At 45.7% G+C, this 24,407-nt stretch overlaps 1 protein-coding gene across 1 annotated transcript in view; it reads left to right on the forward strand.

Moving 5' to 3' along the window:
* The first annotated feature begins 16,301 nt into the window (after positions 1–16,301).
* The window catches only part of IQGAP2 (IQ motif containing GTPase activating protein 2), a 286,204-nt gene continuing 278,098 nt past the window's right edge, over positions 16,302–24,407 (forward strand). Inside the window, exon 1 of the mRNA XM_060143147.1 lies at positions 16,302–16,395. Within this exon, the coding sequence (XP_059999130.1) occupies positions 16,350–16,395 (46 nt within the window). The 5' untranslated portion in view covers positions 16,302–16,349. The remainder of the gene's footprint in view (positions 16,396–24,407) is intronic.

A 24,407-nucleotide genomic window follows, 5' to 3' on the forward strand; every position in this document is an offset into this window, starting at 1 on the left:
GCCTGAAACATTGTAAATCAACTATACTTCAATTAAAAAAAAAAAGATTACCTTCATTACTAAGTATGGAATTTATTTTATTTAGTTTATTTTTTGTAAAACTTTGGGCTACATATTAAAGGAAAAAGAATAAAATAAAAACAAAGTAATTAGAAAAACCTCTTAGGGCAGGTAAATGTGCAATTTTCTTATATGCAAATTAGGATGAGTTGTACAAAAGCAGGTTCATTTACATATATGTCCTCATACAGCTTGCTAAGAGCTTTGCCTGCACTATCTCCTGTGAAGTGGGTTTTGCTTGACAGATGATGGCACAGGGACTTGCCCAGGGTCACAAGGTTATACTCGCTTAACTGCTTTTCCAGACTTGTGCTATCTTGGCAAATATGGGGAAGGCTTGTGACTCTGATAAGCATCTGCTTCTCCCGGGAAGTGTGCCTAAAAGGAATGCCTCAAAACAGTGGAAACTGTCTGCTTTCTTTACCTGAATTCGTTTATTCACTCATTCATTCAACGAGCATGAATTGAGCGCTTACACTATGTGTCAGCGTGTTCTAGATGTTAGAAATAGGTGTAGCTCCTGTCAGGCCAAACACTAGACTGACGTTGTGTAGAAGCTAAAACGTTGTAAATGCCAGATTCAGCAAAATCTTCCCTGATGGATTTCATTTTCTCTTCGTCACAGAAACTCATAGCACTGGTTTTCGCTAAGAAATGTCCTTATTCCTACCATTTTCTGGCCTTGCTTGGCAAACATTTATTTTGTTATCAATCCTTTCCAAAACCCATGCCTTCTTAACCCAGGTAGACTACAAGCTCTTTGAGAGCAGAAGTACTGCACTTAGCCACTCAGAAAACAGGCTCTGATGTCGTGCAAATCATTTCTGACACCTAATAATTTCCCTTTAGAATCCAAATGTTCACACTTGGACTTCCCTGGTGGCGCAGTGGTTAAGAATCCACCTGCCTACGCAGGGGACACGGGTTCGATCCCTGGTCCGGGAAGATCCCGCATGCCGCGGAGCAACTAAGCCCGGCGTCACAACTACTGAGCCTGCGCTCTAGAGCCCACGAGCCACAACTCCTGAGCCCGTGTGGCACAACTACTGAAGCCCGTGTGCCTAGAGCCCGTGCTCTGCAACAAGAGAAGCCACCACAATGAGAAGCCTGCTCACCGCAACGAAGAGTAGCCCCACTCCCCGCAACTAGAGAAAGCCTATGAGCAACAACGAAGACCCAACATAGCCAAAAAAAAAAAAAAAGTTCACACTTAAGCAAATCATCAATTTTATTTTTAAGCATTGAGTTGTATGCTGTCAGTTCTCCTATCACTTTTTTTTCTCCTGGATCTAAATCTGGACTGTGAATCCATGTGTGTGAGTGATAATAAATGATATAACTTGAAATTAAGCTCTTTAAGTTTCCTGCTCCTGTAGACCTAGGGACATTACAGATGTTTGCCAAGGACGCATTAGCTTTAGGAACTTGCTTGTAAATTCTGTGTTCATTTTCTCTCCCTCACTTGCCTCCCTCACTTCCTTCTCTTGCAGTCTCCCACATCACAGTGTGATTTCTCCAAGTTCATACAGGGCCCTCTGGGCTGTGAACAAAGACTGGGGGACTCTGAGGGAGGTCATTGCCCCCTGCCTCTTGTTCCTGAGCATTCCCAGGCCCCTGCCATGTTCTTGTTTAAACCCAAGACTTGTTAAGTACTTCCTAAAGCTAGACGTTTGGAGAAGGAGAAGGAAAATCTGTCGGAACTAAACGAGCTGCCAGTCTGATGATCATAGTACAGAACCAATCTAGGGCCAGCCACGGGGGAGGGGGAAAGGCTGGGGCAAAATTGTGAATAAAGCAGCTCCCCTTCCTCGCTGGGCTGTAGGAGGGGAGACCCTGCCTGTCCTCACCTCGGCCACCCTCCAGCCTGGTGTGACCTTGGCACTGTACCTGCAGGACAAGGAGGCTGTGTGTTTCCCGAAGCAGTGCCTGGCGCTTTGCCAGGAGGCCCAGCACCCCACTGGCATCACAGGTGGCTCTGATGGGCTCAGTGCCCAATTCCCAGCCGAGGCTGACTTAGAGGGAGGGTCCTTGGCGAGAACCTCTGGAGATGGATATGGGGGTGGGGGGATGTAACTGCTCCACCACCCTACCACCTAATTACAGCTTCCCAATCTTGGGTGGGTCCCACTCTCAAGAAAGGACAGCAAACCCCTTGGCTGACATGACAGGCAGCTCACCTGTACACAAATCTCTCCACCTGGCCTGTCCCCCAGCCTGAAATTCACACTACGTACTCTTTCCAGTAGGTCCTGGAAAAACAAACCATGAGAAAATGAACGAGTGCCGTTGGAGAGCGTAAGATGTTAGCATTGCATTAACTGGCCTGTAAGACTGTCCAGTTTGCTGGTGCCACCTGGGAGCAGGCAGGGCTTTGAGAGACAGAGCAGGATCGGCAGGGTGAGTCTGAATGCAGAGGTGGGTCAGGAGACTCTTCAGCACACCAAGTACTCGTGACACTGTGGTGGGAAGAAAGAAAGCGGAGGCAGATGGTGGTGAGGCCGGAACAAGCAGGGCAGTAGCTCTGGCTCAGCTGGGGGTTTGTGCCCCAGGTAAAGAGGCAGTGGCTGACTACTGCCAGCCCATGGCTGCTGCATGGGAATATGGCCCCCATTGGCCAGATTTTTGGGTTTTGAATTTTTTTTTTTAGGAGATGGGAGAAACCGACTGGCTTTTTTATATGTCAGCAACTAATTTAATTATTTTTAAACACTCGTGGGCCCGTACAGTACAAGCTAAGTGAAATATCTGTGGGCCCCGTTTGGCTACCAGGGAAAAGTGAAGGAGGAGACTGCCCCGGCCCATATCTGCTTCCACGGCAGCTAAAACCCCACTGCTTGCCAGCTCGGACACATATTATTTAACCAGCCTTTCTTAATCATCAAACCCTTTCAAGCTGAGAGCCACGCACAATACCGTCAGCCTCTTTACACCTCAGATCCATAGCCTGACCTTGAAAACAATTCAATCCATTCTTTTCTCTTTTCCCTCTTCTTCCAGCTCAAACAAAACTAAACCACAAACCTTCCCCAGGAAAGTTTCTCTGGAGAGGCGGCACTTAATTCTGGAGGAGACCTTTGCCTCCCAGTTAGTCAAGAATGTTCCAGGCGGATCCCCAAGCCAGCCGTGTTTTGAACTTGGACAAAAGCCCTGAATGAGCCTAGGCAAAGTATCCAGCCTAACCGATTTCCTTCTTTTGCTCATTAAGAAAAATTATTATACGGGGAGGGGCGAGGCGGGGTGTTGGGGGGAGTGGTATGCACAAAACCAAGAATGTCGGATCATTCATCTTCCAGACGCCTTGTGCCTCCATTTCCTCATCCATAATATTAGTGGAACAGGCCTCAGGCACTGGCACTGGACTGGCGGTGGCGAGGCCAAGGTCTCCTAACAGCCTCCTACTTAGAGCACTTTCCTCTGTGGAGCTCAGGCAGGCCCTTTGGCAACAAGGTGAAATGGGTAACATTTGAATTCCTCAAGCTTCATCGCACCTCCAGTTACCTGATGCCCTGGAGTTGAACTCTGTACGCCCAGGGACACTTGAGTAAAAAATCCTGGTATTTTACTATGCGATGCAGCAAGGTATGTGTATATATATATATATAAAGCTAGAGAATATTATGGACATATGAACATCACTTATACCAAACTACATGAGGAATTTTTGCCCTTCTGTCTTTTTGTAAAGGTTCAGAATGTACTAACCCTTGACTTTACAGATCACGTCCAGCACTTCATGCTGAATGTCATTAAGTGTTCAGTGTTTGGAACTCTGTGCTCATCCTGACTTGAAAGCAAGTTTATTTATTCAGCATAAAAGGAAGTATTTGAACTCACAGAGTGTGATTCCCTGAAACTTTTAAAAGCAGCGAGACTGGATAGACAACTTTTAGGATAGTAAGACATATTTCTCTGTTCTGAATACCCCTTTGCTCTCTTAACTAGACAATTCTAGCTATATAGGAGCTCAACAATAAAAAGGACATGAATTTTAGCTAATATGGGTAATATATTTAGATGATAAAAATGAGCCTTTTCTTGCTTAAAATTCCCTTCTTCCTTCAGCTATTTAGTTGTGTTTTTTGGGGGTTTTTTCTGTTTTGTTTTTTTGGCCACATTGGGTCTTCATTTGCTGCGCACAGGCTTTCTCTAGTTGTGGCGAGCAGGGTCTACTCTTCGCTGCAGTGTGCAGGCTTCTCATTGCGGTGGCTTCTTTTGTTGCAGAGCACGGGCTCTAGGCGTGCGGGCTTCAGTAGTTGTGGCTCACGGGCTTAGTTGCTCCGCGGCATGTGGGATCTTCCCAGACCAGGGCTCGAACCCGTGTCCCCTGCACTGGTAGGCAGATTCTTAACCACTGCGCCACCAGGGAAGTCCAGCTATTTGGTTTTGAACCATTCTTTTGTGAAACAAAACATGTAAACAACGTTTTTATGAATATCACAATTTTGCCTGGGTGGATAGAATAACTTTCCCCATCCCATTCTTAGTGCTTTCCCTGGGTTATTTAGACCTAGCTGGCCTTTTGGAATGACAGATTTGCATAAAAATTATAGCGAGAGGCAAATGGAACTGTACGTTGCTGACGTTCACAGCATATGGTTTCTATTCCTTTCTATCCCTCCTCGATGTTTAGCATGGTATCTGCCACAAAGGACGTGTCAGAGAGATTGTCAAATATGCTGGAGAAAGGAACAAGAGAAAAGTCTGGCAACTGCTTTAAGTACGGGATACATGAGAATTAGAATCAAACAACAGGCAAGCTGACAGGCTGTCTGTGAGCTGAACCCCCAGCTAGTCCAGCTCCGGGTGAGTCCTTCCTGCCTCTCACCCAAGCTGCATTAGGGCTCCTTTCACAGATACTCTTTCCAACGCACAGTTTTGTCATGGTTCCCAACTCATTTTCCCCTCTCTAAGTGAATATCGGGCTCTCCTACTCCTGTGCTAAGAAGCTGAATGAGTCTCTTAAAGTCCCATCCTGACATGTTTTCCCCAAAACAGGTAACCGTGCTGATCGCTTCTCTTTGGATTCTCCCCTAATACTTACAGCTTTGCAGAAATCATTTAGAAGCTGTTAATGGAGGAAGGACGTCGCACAGTGAATTCCATCAAAGCTCTCTTCTTCTAAGCCAGTGAGGGGAAAGCAGTAAGAAGGCAGCCAGTAAGCATCACACTCTGCCCTGAGAGAGTGTTTTGTTGATGCTACACTCATCTCAATGCCTCCCATGATCCCTATGTTTTAAATTTCTATTTATTTATTTATTCTTCCTATTCTGGGGCACAACCCATCATTCTTCTACCTTTATTTCTGCAGCTTGCGTTTTTCCTGACCCCTCTCTTTTGCCCTGGTCCCTAGACGTTGGAGCGATTAGAACGTTGTTGTTGTAACTTTTGGCCCCTATTGTAGTTCCTGGAGCTGGAGTCACTGCGTGATGACCTGCTCTTACCACAAGGCTTTGCTCCAGCTAGATTCTCACCACCAGGTCCTGTCCACAATGGGCAGCTCTTAGGAAAGACAAATCCATAATTTTGCTTTGTTTCATGAGACTATTTCTGGCAGTTGAACTGGTTGGTTGGTTGGAATGAATGACCTTGCATTGAAAGCCAAGAGGCTCCACAGGGTTTTTCCATCTCAGAGATGTCACGGTTGCCTCTCTCTCTCTCTCTCTGAATTCCATGCTAATGTTATATATACTTCTGTGATGCTGCTGCTCTGAATGAGAGATGTCGCAATGCAAGTACTTATTAGTTTACATATAGGTCCTCTACCAAGGTTTAGCTCTCTGCCAAAACCAGGTGCTGTTTAAATGTATGGTTATTTGTCAAATATGGGATTTTACTTAACTTTCCCTTCACAATAGGGTTTGTTGGCATCAAAGACCCAGAGGGAGGCAAGACATTGATTTTAGGACCCCAGTTCGAGGGAGGCAAGTGGTGAGGATGCACTAAGAAATTAATTTTGGAGAGAATCGAGATTGAAGTTAATCATCCATTGATATGACACATGTATATTGGGTTCCTACTATGGGCAAAGCACTGGGTGTACAAGCAGTGAATAAAACTGGAGAGCTGTTAAACTAGAACAACAGATGATTTTTTTTTAAGAGCTCCAAGTCTTAGAGACACAAAAAGGTTTTGAGGAAAGAATGAAAATTACCTGAAAATATTACTTTTATATATCTGCTCTTCTCTTTCCTTTCCTTTTTTTTTTTTTAAATGTTTTAAAATAGAACTCTTATCACAGGCATCAGTGAAGCCTGATAGAGGCATCATAGGAGAAGAATCAATGCCAGTGCCCTCCTGGTGTAGATTACAGAGGAGGAGGGGAGGGGAAGTGTGACCTCTTCCCTCTGTGGGCCCTTGGCCACTAAATCCTGGGGATTTTTTTAAGGGACTGAACAACTTAATCAAGGGAAGTCAACAAGAGTAAAATTCCAAAACCTAATTTTTGAGGCCAAAGATTAATACTACAAAACTGACAAAGTCCCTGCCACAGAATGAAAAAGTCATTTAAGTCTAAACGTGTTCTTTGTAAATTTGTTTACAAACCAATTAGTGTAAAAATCAGAAATAAAATCAAAATCAGCTAGGATTTTCTGGCCCATGGGAAGTTCAGCATCCTAGGTACCTCTTTGGTAATCTTGAAATGGATTTGCATGTGAATTGGGGCTAGATTTTCAAAATTTTGGTCAAACGTTTTGTTGCTTATTGAAAAGGACTCTTCACCTAATGGACAGATCCTCTATATAGCATTTACAGCTAAATGCTTTCCTTCTTTTTTGCAAGAGCACCTCATATCATTTCAATGAAACGTTATTTTAAGGCTCCAGTTTATACGAATTAACAGATTTTCTAAGAAGATATAAACTCCAGACATTCAGAAGAGTTTAATTCATCACATTTAAAAGACACTTGAAGTTAACATTATAGTTTGCAGAAGATAAATTCCTACCTCTGGCTATTTTGTTTAATTTTACTTCCTGGAATGTCCTCAGTTCTTTCTAGAGACTGCAGAATTCACTCTCAAAGTGAAAACAATTTAAGTTCATTTTTAAATAATTTAAATAAACACTACTAGACAACGTGTAACACTTGGAGTGGGAAGAAGGGCTGAGGGTTTTGGGAAACCTCACAATAAACATTAAGGGTTTAAAATGACAGAACATCGAGCAGCGTTTTTTGTAGTGACTGTCGCGCCTTCCCGCCCTCCCCCACTGGCCCTTGTGGCTGGTCAGCGGGAGGTTCCTGCCTTAAACTTGAACAACACCAACCTTACTCTGCATACGTGGTCTTTGTTCATAGTAAATTCTCCCCACACTACAGAAGATGTGATCTGGTAAGATAACAACTGTGACACTCCAACATGCTTAGATTACAGACATTTTAGGAAAATGAAAAGAAGGTGCAAAGAGCTGACTGTGTCCTTCCCCTCCAACACCCCAAATTCATTAGTTGGAGCCCAGCGTGATGGTGTGACAATATTTGGAGGCGGGACCTTTAGGAGGAAATTAGGGTTAGATTAGTTGGGGCTCTCGTGATGGGATTAATGCCCTTATGAAAAGAAAAGAAAGCAAAACTGCAGGAAATCTCTCTTTCTCTCTCTTTCTCCCCCCCCCACACCTCTCCCCCTTCTCCCTCCCTCTCTCCATCCCTGCCTCTCCCTCCCCTTCCCAGCATGCATGCATCAAGGGAGGGCCACATGAGGACCTAATAAGAAGATGGCCATCTGTCAACCAGCAAGGGGGCCGTAGTCATCAGGAACCAAATCAGCTGGCACCTTGATCTTGAACTTCCCCAGCCTCCAGAAACGTGAGAAACAGATGTCTATTGTTTAAACCTCCCAGTCTATGGTATTTTATTATAGCAGCCAGAGCTGACTGATTTCAGAAGCCTTCACAAGCCAGCTGGTTTTACTGACATGCTTAGAAACTGTAGAGATCAAATGATAATCTTCATGTGTAGTAGGCAGACCCTATTTGTTAATGTCATCACTTGCCCAGACCCAAATAGATTTCTACTGTGATTGTCTTCATTGAACACCTATTGTATGTTAGACAAAGGTCAAATTCCAACTCCATGAAAGCGCTCAATTTTTAGACTCTCAAAGTCTCTAGGAAGAAAATCTTAGCTTGGAATTAAACACATGAAAAATCAGCAGACTTTCAACAGCTATAACTTTCCACCCTGCTATCTTCGACCCTCTGGGGTTACTTCTTTTATTTACTATCTGGGAACTAAAGTAGAAATCTGGGTACTCCAAGTGCTAACATTTTATTATTATTTTTTAGTCAAGAGAACAATAGAAACATAAATAGCAACTAAAGTAGCATTTGCTAAAGGCTCAAAGGAGGCTTTGATACAGGATATTTGATACAGGAATTTAGAGGAGGAAAAAATGAAGTTAAATTGCAAGAAGTAAAAAACCAGCGCAGGACTAGCCACTGACACAGCCCAGGTGAGAGATTGCACGGGAGTGGAGTGGTAGTGGTGATGATGAGAACAAAGAAGAATGAAGAGACATTAACAAACAACAGAGATATTCACACACGCGCACAAAAAAACAACAAAAAACCAACCACCAAATCTTAGTGGCTGACTGGATGCTGAGGCATGATCCTGGAGGAATCCAAAAAGATTGAGATCGAAACATCAAAAATCTAAGTGAGGGGCTTCCCTGGTGGTGCACTGGTTGAGAATCCGCCTGCCAATGCAGGGACACGGGTTCGATTCCTAGTCCGGGAAGTTCCCACATTCCACGGAGCAACTAAGCCCGTGCGCCACAACTTCTGAAGCTCGTGTGCCTAGAGCTTGTGCTCCGCAACAAGAGAAGCACCGCAACGAGAAGCCCGCACAATGCAACAAAGAGTAGCCCCAGCTCACTGCAACTAGAGAAAGCCTGAGCACAACAACAAAGACCCAATGCAGCCAAAAATAAATAAATAAAATAAATTAATTTTTTAAAAAAGTCTAAGTGATTGGAAATGTTTGTATTAACAGAGTACGGCAGTCAGAGGAAAGATCCATTGGTAGATGGGAGAGATGTGGAATTGGTGGGTTCTGATTTTTTACCTGTTGAGTTTGAGGTGACAGTTGTATTTACAGTATGACAAAAGGCAGGCAATGGTGATATTGCCTCCCTTGCTATGGTATTCCTTGGTTCTATTGGTTTTTATACTTGGCCTCAGGCTGACCAGATCCAGATGTAAAGTTAACCCTTAACAAGCTGAGTAACTGACCTGTAGCAGCTGGTTGGTTACCCCCCCAAAAAAAAGCTTTAAAGCGGAGGGGCCCCACCAAAATATTTAAGCAGTGCTTTGTGAAAGTGTGGTAATTTCTGTTTACACAACAGACCAGACCTAGGGGCAACCCTTCCCCTATTCATGAAGTGAAGAGCTATCCCTTGTTGAGTTTTAACAGGAGGGCCAGGAGTCAATAACCAGTCCCCAAATAGAGAAGCTGGTCATCAGGAAATGGGTCCCAGCAGCCCCTTAGGGGGCAGCTGAGTTTTGGGGTAGAAGCCACAATCCCTTCCCCAGATAGTAAGCATCTTTCTAGAAAGATTTGTATGTTTGCATATTCAGATTGCCACCATCAGTGTGTTTATCTCAGTGAGACTTTGTTTTGAAATAATGTAGATTTGCCTTAGTCAAGAAAATTAAATGAATCTGAATTTAAAAAACTAGTAAACCAACAAAACCATTACATCTATTTGACTATACTAACAGAATGCTTGTTTCCTTTTTAAAAATATTTTGAAAAGCATTCCAGAGAGAGAGAGATTTTAACGTTTTAATTAATTATGGCTGCATCAGGTCTTTGTTGCTGTGCGCAGGCTTTCTCTAGTTGCGGCAAGCAGGGGCTACTCTTTGTTGCAGTGCACGGACTTCTCATTGCAGTGGCTTTTCTCCTTGCAGAGCACGGGCTCTAGGCTGGTGGGCTTCAGTAGTTGTGGCACGCGGGCTCAGTAGTTGTGGCTCACGGGCTCTAGAGCGCAGGCTTCAGTAGTTGTGGCGCACGGGCTTAGTTGCTCCGCAGCATGTGGGATCTTCCCGGACCAGGGCTCGAACCCGTGTCCCTGGCATTGGTAGGCAGATTCTTAACCACTGTGCCACCAGGGAAGTCCCCAACTGCCATTTCTGAGGTGGCATGAGCAAAAGCAGGGTACTGTGCATGATCCCTGCACGCTGAACCACCAAGGCGGTGGGCAGATCACCCAGGCCACCCTTTTCCACCTGACCCACCAATCCTCCCCTACCCTCACCCCATTTAAAGGAACTAGACCACCTTCCTTAGGAAGCGAGCAAGGGCACCGGTTTGTCATTCTCGCTGTCTCCTGCTGCAGCACCAGTCCCAATAAAACCTTGCCTGAATTTCTCATATTGCCTCTTATCAATTTCTATTGATTAAATAATCCAGGAGCCCAGGTTGGTAACATAATGGGTGTCTTCATTTTCATTCTCTGATAGTCAAGCTTCTTTCAAAATAGCCAAGCTCTCCAAGGTCAGCTAGAAAATCATTTGCCTCTCATCTGCCAGTTAAGACAGAGTGTTCCAGAAGGGGGTATAGGAGTCAGGCAAAGAAAATTAAAGCTAGGATTAAGAGCTACTGCTAAAGACAGATAATCTGAGATAAGATAAAGCATATTTGAAGTCATAGTTCATGGGAAATCATGAATAATTTTAAAAAATGGATTCAGGACAACTTTACAGATATGTGATAGAGCCCTTAGCCCTTTCAGATCTTATCTGAAAACCAACAGGGAAATGCAGGGGATTATTAGGAAAACTATAATCAGAAATACTGCCTGGACGCAAACTGGACCCCCAGGTCCCTAGTTCTTTGTGATGTCAAATAGATGATGGTAATTTGGGGGCATTTATAGCAGTTCCTTTAGCATTCGCCCGGGAAAAGGGAACATGCATTTAGTAGAAGGTGACATGTTGAAATGCACAGTTCAATTTATTAGCCTGAAACAGGAGACAGGTTTTTTTGTTTTTTTAAAGGAATTTTGCCATTTTTTAAAAAAAATTTTATTTATTTATTTATGGCTATGTTGGGTCTTCGTTTCTGTGTGAGGGCTTTCTCTAGTTGCAGCAAGTGGGGGCCACTCCTCATTGTGGTGCGCGGGCCGCTCATTATTGCAGCCTCTCTTGTTGCGGAGCACAGGCTCCAGACGTGCAGGCTCAGTAGTTGTGGCTCACGGGCCTATTTGCTCTGCGGCATGTGGGATCCTCCCAGACCAGGGCTCGAACCCGTGTCCCCTGCATTGGCAGGCAGATTCTCAACCACTGCACCACCAAGGAAGCCCCTAGGAGATAGGTTTTTGTGTTGGGAGAAAAGTTTGGATTCAGGTAAATTCAGCGCTGCCCTTTACTGTACTACCTATGAGACTTTTTGAGTCGGTTTCTTCACTGTTAAATAAAAATAACCAGGGGCTTCCCTGGTGGCGCAGTGGTTGAGAGTCCGCCTGCCAATGCAGGGGACACGGGTTCGTGCCCCGGTCCAGGAAGATCCCACATGCCGCGGAGTGGCTGGGCCCGTGAGCCATGGCCGCTGAGCCTGCGCGTCCGGAGCCTGTGCTCCACAACGGGAGAGGCCACAACAGTGAGAGGCCTGCATACCACAAAAAAACAAACAAAAGAATAACAAGTTCTTCACAGAGTTGTTACAGATTGAAAGTTGCAACTATTCCTAGTATAGTGCCTGGTATGTACCTGTATTTAGTAAATTCGTGATTATAACAAAATAATTAAGCAGCTACTATATTCCAGGCATTGCTGCAAGTCCTGGCACACAGCAGTGAAGAATTAGACCAAGTCCCAGCTCTCAGAAAGCTCATGTTCTAGAGGGAGATGACAAACAATAAACAAATAATCCAGTGTATGTTGTGTTAGATGATAAATGCAATTGAGAAAGTTAATGCAGAGTAAAGGGGATAAAAAGTGAAGGGGGCCACCTAGAATCAATGCTGCTTTCTCTTCCTCCTCGTTTCCAGGCTACCCTGGGGATCATCTTCTCAGAGTCACTGAAGTTCTAACTTTCTTAAACTGTGAAATGGAAAAAATAATAATGGAACTGTGCATGGCTTTATTTTTTTAATAAAATTAAAGTTCAGTCTCTCCAAACTTTGATTTGTTTAGAACTTTAGAGCAGAGAGAAAAAGGCAAGATTGCCAAGAAGGCTTGCCGATTTAACATTGACAAAATATTTGAAATATTTAGTTGTCCAAAGCTATAGGCTGTAGTGAAGTGGAAAAGGACTTCACTGGAAAAAAAAATTTATGTATATAAAAACAAAAACATGTACCGTAGAAGAAGCAACGGGCAGAGGCTCTCAGGAGACCTGGAATGTCACTAAGGCTCTATTCTTCCTTAGCTGTGGAACTCATGCAACTTCTCTGTGCCTCTTTGTTTCCCTGGCCATAAAATGATGTGTAGAGGCCACCAGTTCTACAGTTATCCTCTACCCTGACATTACTACCTGACTTTTGTTTTTGAGAACTGAAACACGGACCGTGACATTTATTTCTGTTCTGATTCATTTTTGTTATTTAAGCTGATGTTGGACTCTAAGGATTCCCTTTTTAGGTACAGAGTTCTCCTTGGCAATAAAATGCAGATTCCTGCTCAGCATCACTCTTTTTCTGGGACAGGGAATGGGTTAGAAAATGTTAACAAGCCAAAGTCTCTTAGGACTTTGAAAAAGGCTTTAATGATTTCTTTCCTTTCACTTCCTCATGCCTCACTTCTTTGGGTGACGCTTTGAAAGCACATTGGTCACTATTGTGGTAAAAATGTTAAAATGATCAACAACATGATATTATTGGAAAATGACCAAATCATGTCAAAGGTGAATGGAACGGTGAATGCCGAGATCTTTACTCAAACATACTTTTAAAATCCTGTTTGACGCTCTTGATATGAATAATCTGTTATTGTTATAAAAACAAAATTGCGTTTTGTCAAACACCTCATTTCAACTAGTTAGAAGGAGAGAGACCTCTGAAAACAATCATGTTTTAAATAATACTGCTTTAAAAATTGTTTTACCAGGTCTAGTAGTTTTCCAGTGTCATCTTTTGTTTTACATTAAAGAAAAAACACTTCTTGCTTTATTAAAAAGACATTTTTCACTAGACGGTGTCAGTTTTTGTTTTAATATTCCTGCAAGCACAGTCAGATGGCAAAGTAAGCTGGCATATTGTATTTATTTGAATCACCCTCCAATGTCCAACCCTAAGAGAAAAATAGCCCAAAATTCTGCAGACAAGTTTCTTTTCTGAGATTCTGCAAAGAAGTGATCTGTGAGCTAGTAGTTACCCAGTGAATGCAGACTGAAATCCCAAAGATTCATTTCAGCACTTGCAAAATAAATCAGGAGCATTTGCTTTTACAATTTCTTCTTAGCGTTAAGTTCTCCATAGAAACATTAGCCACGACAGAGTTTTAAAACCTCCCCAGAGCCTTCAGAGAAGAGCTGACCAGCTGGAACATGAACTTACAACTATTCTCCTGCAGACCACCTATTTTTGCTTTAACCTTCACTTTCTACCATTAACAGATATTTACTTTATTTATTACATTTGGTGATATCTCTATGTGTCGATGACACCAACTTGTTTGTATTAAAACTACCCCTTTATCACACTGGCGTCAATCAACCTCACTGAAGCTCTCCTTACTTCCCTCTTCTGCTTCTGCCAGAGCCCCTTCCACCAGGTATCAGCACCTTCCAGCTGCCCCACTCAAATCCATCCTATAACCTGCTGCAAGAGTCCCCTTCCCTATACTCCCTTGCATCATGCAGCTCCCGTACCCCAAACCTTTGAGCTCTCAAATGCTTCTGTGATAATATCCCGTCCTCTTTGCCCATATTCAGTGTCCTCCATGATCTGTTATCAGCTTCAAATCTCCCACCCTCAACCAACCTCATGCCCCACTCCATTGTCCCTTGTCATTGCCTGTCCTCCAGTAGGCATTCTCCTTCCAACTCTTCTTCAAGGTCTACCTCAAACCGTATGTTCAAACCCTATCACCTTCCTTGACCATTCCAGTTTACAGTGACTTTCCTAACACCTCTAAATACATAGACTACGCACTCTTTCTTTTTTCTTTTTTTTTGTCTACACCGCGCAGCATGTGGGATCTTAGTTCCCTCACCAGGGATCAAACCCTGGCCCCTGCAGTGGAAGCTCCAGAGTCCTAACCACTGGACCACTAGGGAATTCCCTAAACTACCCACTTATTTGGGTCCTAAATCATATGCTCATACTGAAAATTGATATGTGTGAGCTCTAATTGTAGTACTTAATACATGGAATCATAGAGGTGAAATGAACTTGAGATATCTGATTCAACATGTCCAGAAACACAGGAAATTCCCCTTGAACATGCCCCTGTCTGAGTGAACACTGACTGACAGGGTGCTGTGCCTCAAAATGTGGCCATTTCACCTTTGAATTGCTCTTATAAAAAGAGGCATCTGCTTATTTATTTATTTTTGGCTGCATTGGGTCTTTGTTGCTGCACACGGGCTTTCTCTAGTTGTGGCGAGCGGGGGCTACTCTTCCTTGCGGTGAGCGAGCTTCTCATTGCTGTGGCTTCTCTTGTTGCAGAGCATGGGCTCTAGGTGCACAAGCTTTAGTAGTTGTGGCACGTGGGCTCAGTAGCTGTGGCTCACGGGCTCTAGTGCGCAGGCTCAGTAGTTGTGGCGCATGGGCTTAGCTGCTCTGCGGCATGGGGGAATCTTCCCAGACCAGGGCTCAAACCCATGTCCCCTGCATTGGCAGGAGGATTCTTAACCACTGCGCCACCAGGGAAGCCCGAGGCATCTGCTTTTTAAGGGAGAAAAGGCCCACTCAGCCCATTCCAACCAGGGGAGTGGGATAGAACCTCCTTGCTCTCCCATGGGAAGACACTTCCCTGAGTCCAGCTGAGATGCCTCGTGCTTATTTTCTAACATTACAGGGGAACTTGTTAGAAATGCAGATCCATGAGCCCCAGTCCAGACCCAACTGAACTGGAAAGTCTGAGGGTGGGCCCCCAGAATCTGAGTTTCAACAAGTTTGAGAAGGACTGCAGCTCCCACGTGAAATGGAAACCAGCTGGCCACCCTCTATCTTTGCAGACTACAAAATGGTTAGTGTCAGTATGCCACCTTTTCTCCAACGAAATCATCTCTTATAACTCCAATTAGTTTATTTAGCCAGCCAATTATTTTATTTAGCAACCCATACATTCCACATTTGACAAGCAGGTGAGGACACGGGTTTAGAAGAGTCCACATTCCTCCAGATCTTATCACTCTGAGGCACAAAGAGAAAAATAGCTCCAGGTGACGGCATGAAAACAAAACAACCCCCCCCCCCGAAATCTTTAAAAACTGCCACAGGTAGTTTAGTTTCCTTAAAAGCTAAGCCGGAAAAGGTTTTTGTGGTGTGCGACCCCAGCTGGGCTGGGCGACAGTTCTGTACTTGGGGGAGGGCAGCGGGCCCAAGGTGATCCGAGGATGACTCGCAGTTGTGTTTTGAGTGGTTGCTCAGCGAGTGTTTATCTTGTCCCTCCAGCAAACACACACTCTCAGTTTCTGGTCATGAAAGGGGAACCCGGTATTTTGTAGACAAGGAGTCACAGAAGCAACGTTCGAGGGGAAAAAAGAAAAAAGGAAAAAAAAAAAAGTCAAGGCGCAATCTCCCCAGACGAAAAGGAACCGCGCTGTTTGTCCTTCTGTAACCGAGCAACACCCTGGGCGGCTGGGGCTGGCTGTGTCTTCTGCGGTTTTTCTTGCTCTTCTCCGCAGAGGTTCACTTCCACCCTCTAAACGCTCCACAAGTGAAAAAGCAGGCGGGGCGGCCGCGGGCCCCAGTGGCAGGGGATCCCGGCCCAGGGCCCGTGCAGACCCTTCCTCCAGCCGCGGGGCCGGACAGGGGCGGGTCCAGGCGGCCGGGCGCTGCGCCCCGCGCGCGGTAGAGGTCGCTGCGCCGCGGCGCGCGCTCTCACCGCGGTGGATAACGGGGCCGGGCTGTAGGAGAAAGGAAACCTGCCCGGGAGGCGGCGGCGGCGGCCCGGAGCGAGCGAGGGAGGAGAGTTCACTTTTGCTCCGGTGTCAGCGCGCGGCGGCGGCAGCGGGCGCTGACGACGGAGCACCGAGCGAGCGGGGCGCCCATCTCGGGGCGGCCAGGGGAGGGCCGCGAGAGGCCGGATACTAGCGCGCCGGCTGGGCGCGGAGCGGCGAGCCTGGCCAGCGAGGGGAGCCGCGGGGGGCGCGCCGCGTGCGGGCCCCCGGAACCGCGCAGGATGCCCCACGAGGAGCAGCCGTCCCTGCAGAGACCCCGCTACGGCTGTAAGTGCGCCGGGCGCGCGGGGTTCCACTGGCCTTGGGGAGCTCTCTCCCTACGGGAGGGTTGGAGAAACCGAGGGAGCCGGGTGCGCGCCGCGGAGGAACCGGAGGGCAGCGGCTGGGTGGCTGGCAAAGTTGGGAGCTGGAGTTGCAAAGGCTAGTGAGCGGCGTCCTCCCGCTCTCCCCACAAATTCCTAATCCCCAGCTGGCACCCCAGTCCTCTACCCCGCACACCCCACCGTGGCGCGAGGCAGAGCTGGGTCTGCGCCCTGGGACACACCAAGTTGGGCGTTTAAGGGTATCAGGTGAGGAGCCCTCGGAGCTCCTGGACGTTGCCGGCTCGGGCCAGGGGGTGGCGTAAGGGACCCTTTTCTTCCAACTCAGAGGGGAGGAAAGTTTGTTTGCTGTGGCTGCAGGTGGGCTCCGCTAGTAGTGTGCCCGCGCGTTCTGCTACTAGCAACGTCGGCTTTCCTGGAAGGGGCGGTGTTTCCTCCTACCCCGCCCCCTCGTGCTTCACCTGGGCCGCAAGAGCCAGTTTGGGCCCCACAGGTGGGAGTCCTTTCCTGCTGCGGCTGAAAGGGACACCTCGCCCATCACCCCCGTGCGGCGCGCGGAAGGATTGCAGCCGGGACAGGACGCGGCGCTGGGCTCCCCGGGATCCGGTTGGAGCCGCGTGACTTGAATGAGGTAGTGTCGATTACCCAGCCAGGGTCTACCCTCGGAAAGAGGTTGCTTTGGCGGATCTTGAGTGGATAGAGCCAGATGAGAACTAACCACACGGCTTCATGTGCAGAGTTCAGAGTCTTTACCAAACCTGTGTCAGGAAGTATTTCCTTTAAAACAAACAGAAAGTTGGCACGCTCTCTCAGCAGGGTTGGCCCTGTCAGTGATCCCTGTGGCGGATCACAGGTTAATCTTTTGCCCAGGCTGGCCTTGGTGGCAGGGGTACCAGGCTTGGGTTAAGATAGTGAACCTGCTGCATGTTTTGTGGTTCTGGCTGGTTGTGAGGGCCACAGGCTTGCCTAATAAAGGGGAGTAGTCGACGTGCTCACCCTCCCTTTCCTCCCCGCCAGTCTTGGAATGGAGCATCAGAGATGAGAAGTTAATTTTCCCAGGTGACCTTTTCTGTGTCAGCCAGTGAGGAGGCAGCCTGAGGAGTCAGCTGCAGCCTCTGTACTCTAGGGAAATGCATTTAACAAGTAACCCGGCCCTGCCCTTTGCAGCCTTAGTTTGCACTTTGCCTAACCAACACAGAGGGCAGAGTTCCTTGCGGTGGGATGTGCTCATCCAGAGTGGTGTCAACCATCTTCAGATAGGTGAAAGTCCTTTATGTGTCAGGCTCCCAGAATGTATGGTAGCTTCACTGTGTCAAATGATAAGATGGCCACAATGTGTAGAAACTAGGCGAGTATGAATTTAAAAATGCGTTTTGATATCACATTTTAAACCACGATCTGTTTGCTGTGTCGTCCCTCACTAGTTCAGTGTGCTGGGCAAACTTGCAGTGCATGCAGTGCATTAATATGGCATTTCCATCTGTTTCCCTGCGTGAGCGTCTGTGATGGCCCTTGGTTTTCATTGAATGCACCTGTAGTTTTAGAGCGCTCTTAGAAGCGGCAGTCTAGGAGATTCAGATCCCACAAGCATGAAGAGCATTGCACATCGGCACATAGCCCCCTTTTTTGGAAATTCTCGTCCAGCTTTTCTCACGAGTCTGGTGTAATAGGTGATGTGCCGTCTTGTTGGAAGTTATTTTGTGAGGTGTTTCTGTAGAACAAAGATGAAATATTAGCTCACTAATGTAATTCTGCAGAGAAGATATGGAGAAAGGAAACGGTGAAGCTGCTATACTAATTTAGACGTGAGTAGAATATTATATTACAACCAGAGTATCTTTCTACAATCAAAACTAAATTTAATTGAAAGTTATGCAGAGGTATGATTTGCAAAATCATTTTTGTGCTGTTGTAACAAACTGTGATGTATTTGCCAAAGGAGTTCTGAAAACACGTTGCCACCATGATCTGTCAAAAGGTTTATTCCAGTTACTTGAGAGTTAAAAAGACCAGCGATAGCAAAGAGGGGCTTTATGACTAGAGGTAGATGATTTCACTCATCACTGATGATCCAGTCAGCATTTAAGTGGCTCCTGTGGGTCAGTAATCAATATGTCTGTGGCAGGAATTGTGGTTTTCTACCCTCTGCAAAACTTCTTTCCTTTCATGAGAAACGTTGTAAATGACGTGTTTCACTGTTTGCTTCTCTTTAAAAGTGTAGCATAAGCCCAGCATGGGTGTGTTTATGTGTGTGTTGCAGGGGAAGGTTCTGGCTGATGCTCTGAGCTTTTGACTGATGCTCTGGTCTGCATGGTGAGATTTCTGAATCAACTGGTAACTGGTGTGTTTCAGTGGTCAACACAACTAAGCCTCTTATCCCTTTCCCAGTACTAGAAATTGAAGTTCTGAACTGTTAAATTCAGGTGTGTAAAACAGGATTGAGGGCTTCCCTGGTGGCGCAGTGGTTGAGAGTCCGCCTGCCGATGCAGGGGACGCGGGTTCGTGCCCCGGTCCCACGTGCCGCGGAGCGGCTGGGCCCCTGAGCCATGGCCGCTGAGCCTGCGCATCCGGAGCCTGTGTTCCGCAACCGGAAAGGCCACAGCAGTGAGAGGCCCGCGTACCGCAAAAAAAAAAAAAAAAAAAAAACAAAACAAAAAAAACACAGGATTGAATACATCACTGTTTAGGGCAGCTTGGCTCTAACGGTCTATCAGTGCTTTCCTTTGGAGGCAGAGGGATGTATGCAGTGTTGCCCTGCAATGCTGTCTGTAATAGACAAAAAGTCAAGTCCCTCCTACATGCACTAATGTTTTGGTTGAGCTTTTCAAAAGGTTCTTTCAGGTCACCAGCTAAAGTGTTATTTTAGTATGCCTTTAACTTTAATTACACATGCCCTTAGCCCAAATGACTTGTTTGGGAGAGTTTAAGCTTGTAATATCCAGTTTGTTGGAGAGTTTAGTGTTGCTTAAGGTGTTAGCAAACGCCTTTTTTCCTCTAGGGAACCATTGGTTTGCTTTTGCCCCTCACCTTCCACTCCATAAGCTTTTCAGCAGTTCATTTTATTTAAAAGGCTAGTATACAGGCAGATCTAATGCTTACCAAGTCTTCACGGTAATCAAAAGAGAAACAAAGGCCACTCAACTTCTGATCTGAGTCAGGTAAGTCCTACAGGTTAGGCACTTAAGCATGGGGTGTGGAATTTAAGTTGGTGAATTTACCAAGTGCTTGTGTGTTTCACGTGCTGTTGTTATCACCTGCTTATTATGACCTCTGAGAGGGCCAGGGGTTTTCCCCAAGCTGAAACCCCCCCCCCCCATACTGTCTCAAAACCCCACAGCTAGCTGGTGACAGAGGGAGTTTGGAAGCCAGTGCTGTCAGACCCTGAAGCCTTTTCTCACTGGCTGTTGCCATTTGCCTCTCTTGACTCATCAAACGGGGCTTCGCCCCTCCTTTCTCTCTGTTTCAGGTGTTTGTCCTGATTTTCTCAAACTGCAGAAACCTGTAGCCATTTGGATAGTGTGCTCTTTTAAAAGAAGATGGGTGGTATTCTCTCGAGTTTAATTTGGTTTTTTTACCCCTAAGGAAAAGTATGAAAGAATACATGGGCTTTTCGTAGAGTACATCTAGACTTCATTAAAACATTCTATGTGTATGCAGAGACATCCCATCTCATTGTGAGGCACTGAAATGAAAGAAAGACTTTTCCATAATATAGCTGCATGCTCCAGTGATTCCAAATAGGATAATTTGTAAAACATACTTTATCACATATACTGGCCATGCCTTAAAGTCTAGGGTTGATGAGAAATCAAGCGGAAGTTTGCAGTGGGTTGACTGACCAGTGAGCCGAGGCTTTTTCCCTTTAGTGTTCCATTTCGTTTTTCTCCCTTGAAAGGCAGAATGGTGTCAGTGAAGTGGCCAAAGCTGTGGTGTTGAGTAGATCCTAGTTGAAATCCTGACTTGGCCATTAACAGCCTGAGTAGCCTTGGGGTTTCTCTTATACCTTGAAGGATGGTGTTTTCCATTCCTGTGACAGTGGCTGGTGTGGTTCCTTGCACATAGAGCTAAACACATTGTAGTGACGTCAGTCAATTGAGCACCTAACATGTACAACAACACATTGCCGACGAAGGGAAAATGACTGAGATGGTTACAGCTTTACAGCTTATAAGAGAATCTGGAAGATGAAGAGTAATGCCTATACTTTTACTAGTGTACTTCCAAGTTCTGTTGAAGTGAAGACACGAGAGGGACGGATTTGGGTGGGGAAATGGGAAGGCGTCATGAAGGTTGTGACCACGACCTGGAGGGAGGTCAGAGGGAAAACTGAAAGGCGTTCCCGTGTATTTGTTGCATGAGTATTTTGGTGGGGATGACGCTTAGGAGGTGTGGATAGGTGCTGTGGGAAGGAGGTGTAGCCAGAGGGGAATTTATCATGGAATCCTTTATTTGTAGGCAACAAAAGGCAGAGCTGTCCTAAGAGTAGCTTCATCTAGTCTCTCACTGAAGTATCTCGCTCTTTGAGAGGTCTTTTTTTTGGCAAGTGACCTGATGAAGTGGGAAGCGTGGGTGTGCTTGGAATGCATGGGGTTGGAAAGAGCAGGAGGGTGGGTGAGGTTTGGGGACGTGTGCATCAGGGGGTGCCCTCTCTCTCGTTGCTCAGAGGACCCTTCACCATGCTTCTAGGTTGGGGAATTCTTTTTACTGCCAGGTTGGTTCTGCCAGATAGTTCCGCCAGATAGTTCCACTTGGGATAGGCTAGAAGTAAATCATGATGATGCTTCTGGAACTGGTGGCATCCAACAAATACAAAGAGAGGTAGGTCTGGACCCTCACCAGAGCCTAACAGACTCCAGCCAGGGAGACAGACAGCTAACTCTAAACCATTTCAGAACGTAAATTCTCTGAAAACAGGTTAGAAAAAAAAAAATGGTGTAGTTACAGCAGGGCAAGGACAGCGAAATTATCTAGGGGGTAGAGCTTCTTCTCCCTCTTTTTTTCCTCATACTCTCCATTACTTAATGGCAATTTTGACTTCGGAAAGTTCACTGGAGATTTAGGGCAGTCACAGGAGAACATCTCAGTTTGGTTGAAAGTGGCTAATGCCGAGTTTCCAGCTCATTAGCAGGTCCTCAGATTGGACTACACTCTCACTGGACTCTCCCTTAACTTTACAGTCATGGGTTGTGCATGGCCCTTCTTTCCAAGGAGACCAAGGGCACTGACAGCTGTTTCTCCGGTCAGTGCAGTGGCTTTGCTGGAGCAGTTCCTGGAGCAGCAAGGGCTGTAGAGCATCACCTGGGAACCTGTTGGAAAGGCGAATCCCCTGCCCCACCCAGACCTCCTGAGTCGGGCGGTGTGTGTGGGGGGGTCCTACAAGGGCTTCTGATGCACTGCTCTAGTGCAAGGGTGAAAAAGCATCCCTAATACACAGATTACCCTCTCCACAGTGCTTGCACTGTGTAAGTAAAGCACTCCACAGTGCTCGTCATGTAAGTAAAAACACGTGAGCACGTCACCAAATGCTTTATTTACAGCGTGCCTTGTGTGTTTGATTTGAGCACACACATGCATGGCATACAAACCCCGGCATTGATTTCTGGACAGGTTTGTGTTTATTTTATAGGATCTGTTTCGGTATGGCATTAAGGTTGCTTTTCTCTCTTCTGGGAAACAAATGTGATTTAGAAGATAAAGTGCCAAATCTCCACTAACTAGGGATTAAGTGACATCAACTCCCCAAGGATCTCTAGGGGGAGGTGGTGCTCTTTGGAGCCATTGGGAAGGCTGAGTGAGCTGGGGAACCTGTTTGTGGAATAAGGAAGGTCCCAATCCTGGCCATTCTAGACTTTAATCCTTGTAGGGCGGGGCCTGGACAGTAAGGGTTGAAAGTTGTCTCTTCCCTCCATTTTTTTAATCCAGGACAACTTCAAGTGTTCTTCATTCATTCACAACTTTGAGAGCAGTTGAGTATGTTAGCAGAGATACTATCTGATAGGAATTAGTGCACCTAGGTCATGCCCACACTACAGAAAACTACTGATCTGTTTATTTTTCTATTGATTAAAGATAGGAGGACATTCCTCTGATTTTTTTGCTTAGGATCCCCAAAGAGGACTTTTAATTGTTCTGCTTTTTCCATTACTCCTGAATCTCTAAAGAAGGACATTTTTATATCATTTTTTGCACATTAAGGCAGATTAGTTCCTGATAATTTGGGCTCACTTCTCATTTTATTGCCAATATGAACTCAGTCTTACATAATGTTCAGGCAGATCCTTAGTCATCTTCATATAAATGGACTTGGATTTGCATGTGATTGAAGCAACAGATGTTTGAAATACTTAAGGAATGCTTAGGTTCAGTACCTAGCTGGTAACCTGGAACCCTGGTACCTAGAAGACACTCAGTCAATATTTGCTGTTGTGACAGATTTTGCTTAAAGTGTCAGCACTGCACTGTTGGTCTGAATGAGGAACTTGTTTCTATTATCTGTTAAATTAAAGATAATCTCAAGAGTTTGACTGCCAGGCAAATATTTAATGTTGAGTTAAATTTGCTTTCACCCTCTGTGGAACCTAGGCAAGTTATTTTAATTTCTCTGTGCTTCCGTTTCCACCCCTCTAAAGTGTAGATGGGAAAGTGCATGCTCAGAGGGTTAAATGATTCAATGCACATTCAGAATGTGTCTCCATAGTGCCCGCACTTGACTGGTGGGGGAGGGGTGGCAGTAGTATTGCCCTCATCTCTGCTGTCCCTTGCCTGTCTCCCCACCTCCTTGCCCTCTTCTCACTTTAACAGAAAGTGGATTTAAAATCTTGGCCCCGTGTATGTTTTTTAAATTGAGATATAATTGACATAAACATCCCATGCTTTCTTGAACGTATATACTCAACGGGAAAATAGTTATCTATATGGAAGTGGAGTCAGTCTATCAGTTTGGGTGGAGATCAAATTCTTGTTCATGTATACTTAAAAAAAAACCAGCTAACGTGTTCTTTTGCTGACTGTTAACAAATAAAGTTGGATGGTGGGTTGGATTTCTGCGCTGCATTGTTTTATCATCTTAAAAGTGGTTGCGGAATTGTCACTAGCATACCTGAGTGAGGAATTATTCTACAGTTACTAAGCAACCTGTTGTCTCATTTCAGGGTTAAGTTGATCATAGCTGCTGCGGCTGGTTTGAAAGCCCAAGGGTTCATGACACTATCGAGATAGGAAGAAGCTGCTTGAAATAAGTGTTCATCTTCATGCCTAATTCAGATTGTGGAGTTTGGCTTTGATGAGAGCGTCGTCCAACCTTCTGGTCAACCTAGTACTGTGGGGATTTAGAAGGGGGTTGAGCAAGAGGAGGAGGAAGTGTGCTGGGTTCATTTGACATCCCTCAGGATCCCTTACTGCCTCTAGAAAGATAGTGAAACTTTAGGTTCATGGGCCAGTGAAGTTCAACTTAGAGGAATAATTGGGATATTGGAGCCATTGGAAGTAGAGAATCTTCGTTGCTTCTTGTGTCCCCACATTCAGATTATTCATTCATTCTGCTCTTCCCCCTTTCTTCTACCAGGGTTTTGTTTTGTTTTTTGTTTTTTCCAGGAAGTTTCATACAAATGTTTCCTATCGACCCTTCTACTCCTCATCTCCCCCAGAAGGGAGCATTGGGAACAGCCAGACTTGCCTGGTTCCTACCTGGGTCCCTGGGTATGTCGGTCACTTCCACATTCTTTGCCTCAGCCCTGAGCTGACCAGGCAGGCTTCGCAGGGTTGGGGTAAGGGACCCGGCAAGATGCCAGTCACATCATCAGCCTCACGGAGTATGAGTTCTCCGTTCACCCACCCCATAAACTCTGCTCCCCTTGTATCAAATCCAGAGCCTTGCTCATACTGCACTCTTAGGAAGTTTTTCCGAGAAATGGTCATTACATAGCTAACACAGATAGGCTCTCACTTCCGTTCTGTTTC

This window comes from Lagenorhynchus albirostris, chromosome 3 (assembly GCF_949774975.1).
Source record: "Lagenorhynchus albirostris chromosome 3, mLagAlb1.1, whole genome shotgun sequence".
NCBI lineage: Eukaryota > Metazoa > Chordata > Mammalia > Artiodactyla > Delphinidae > Lagenorhynchus > Lagenorhynchus albirostris.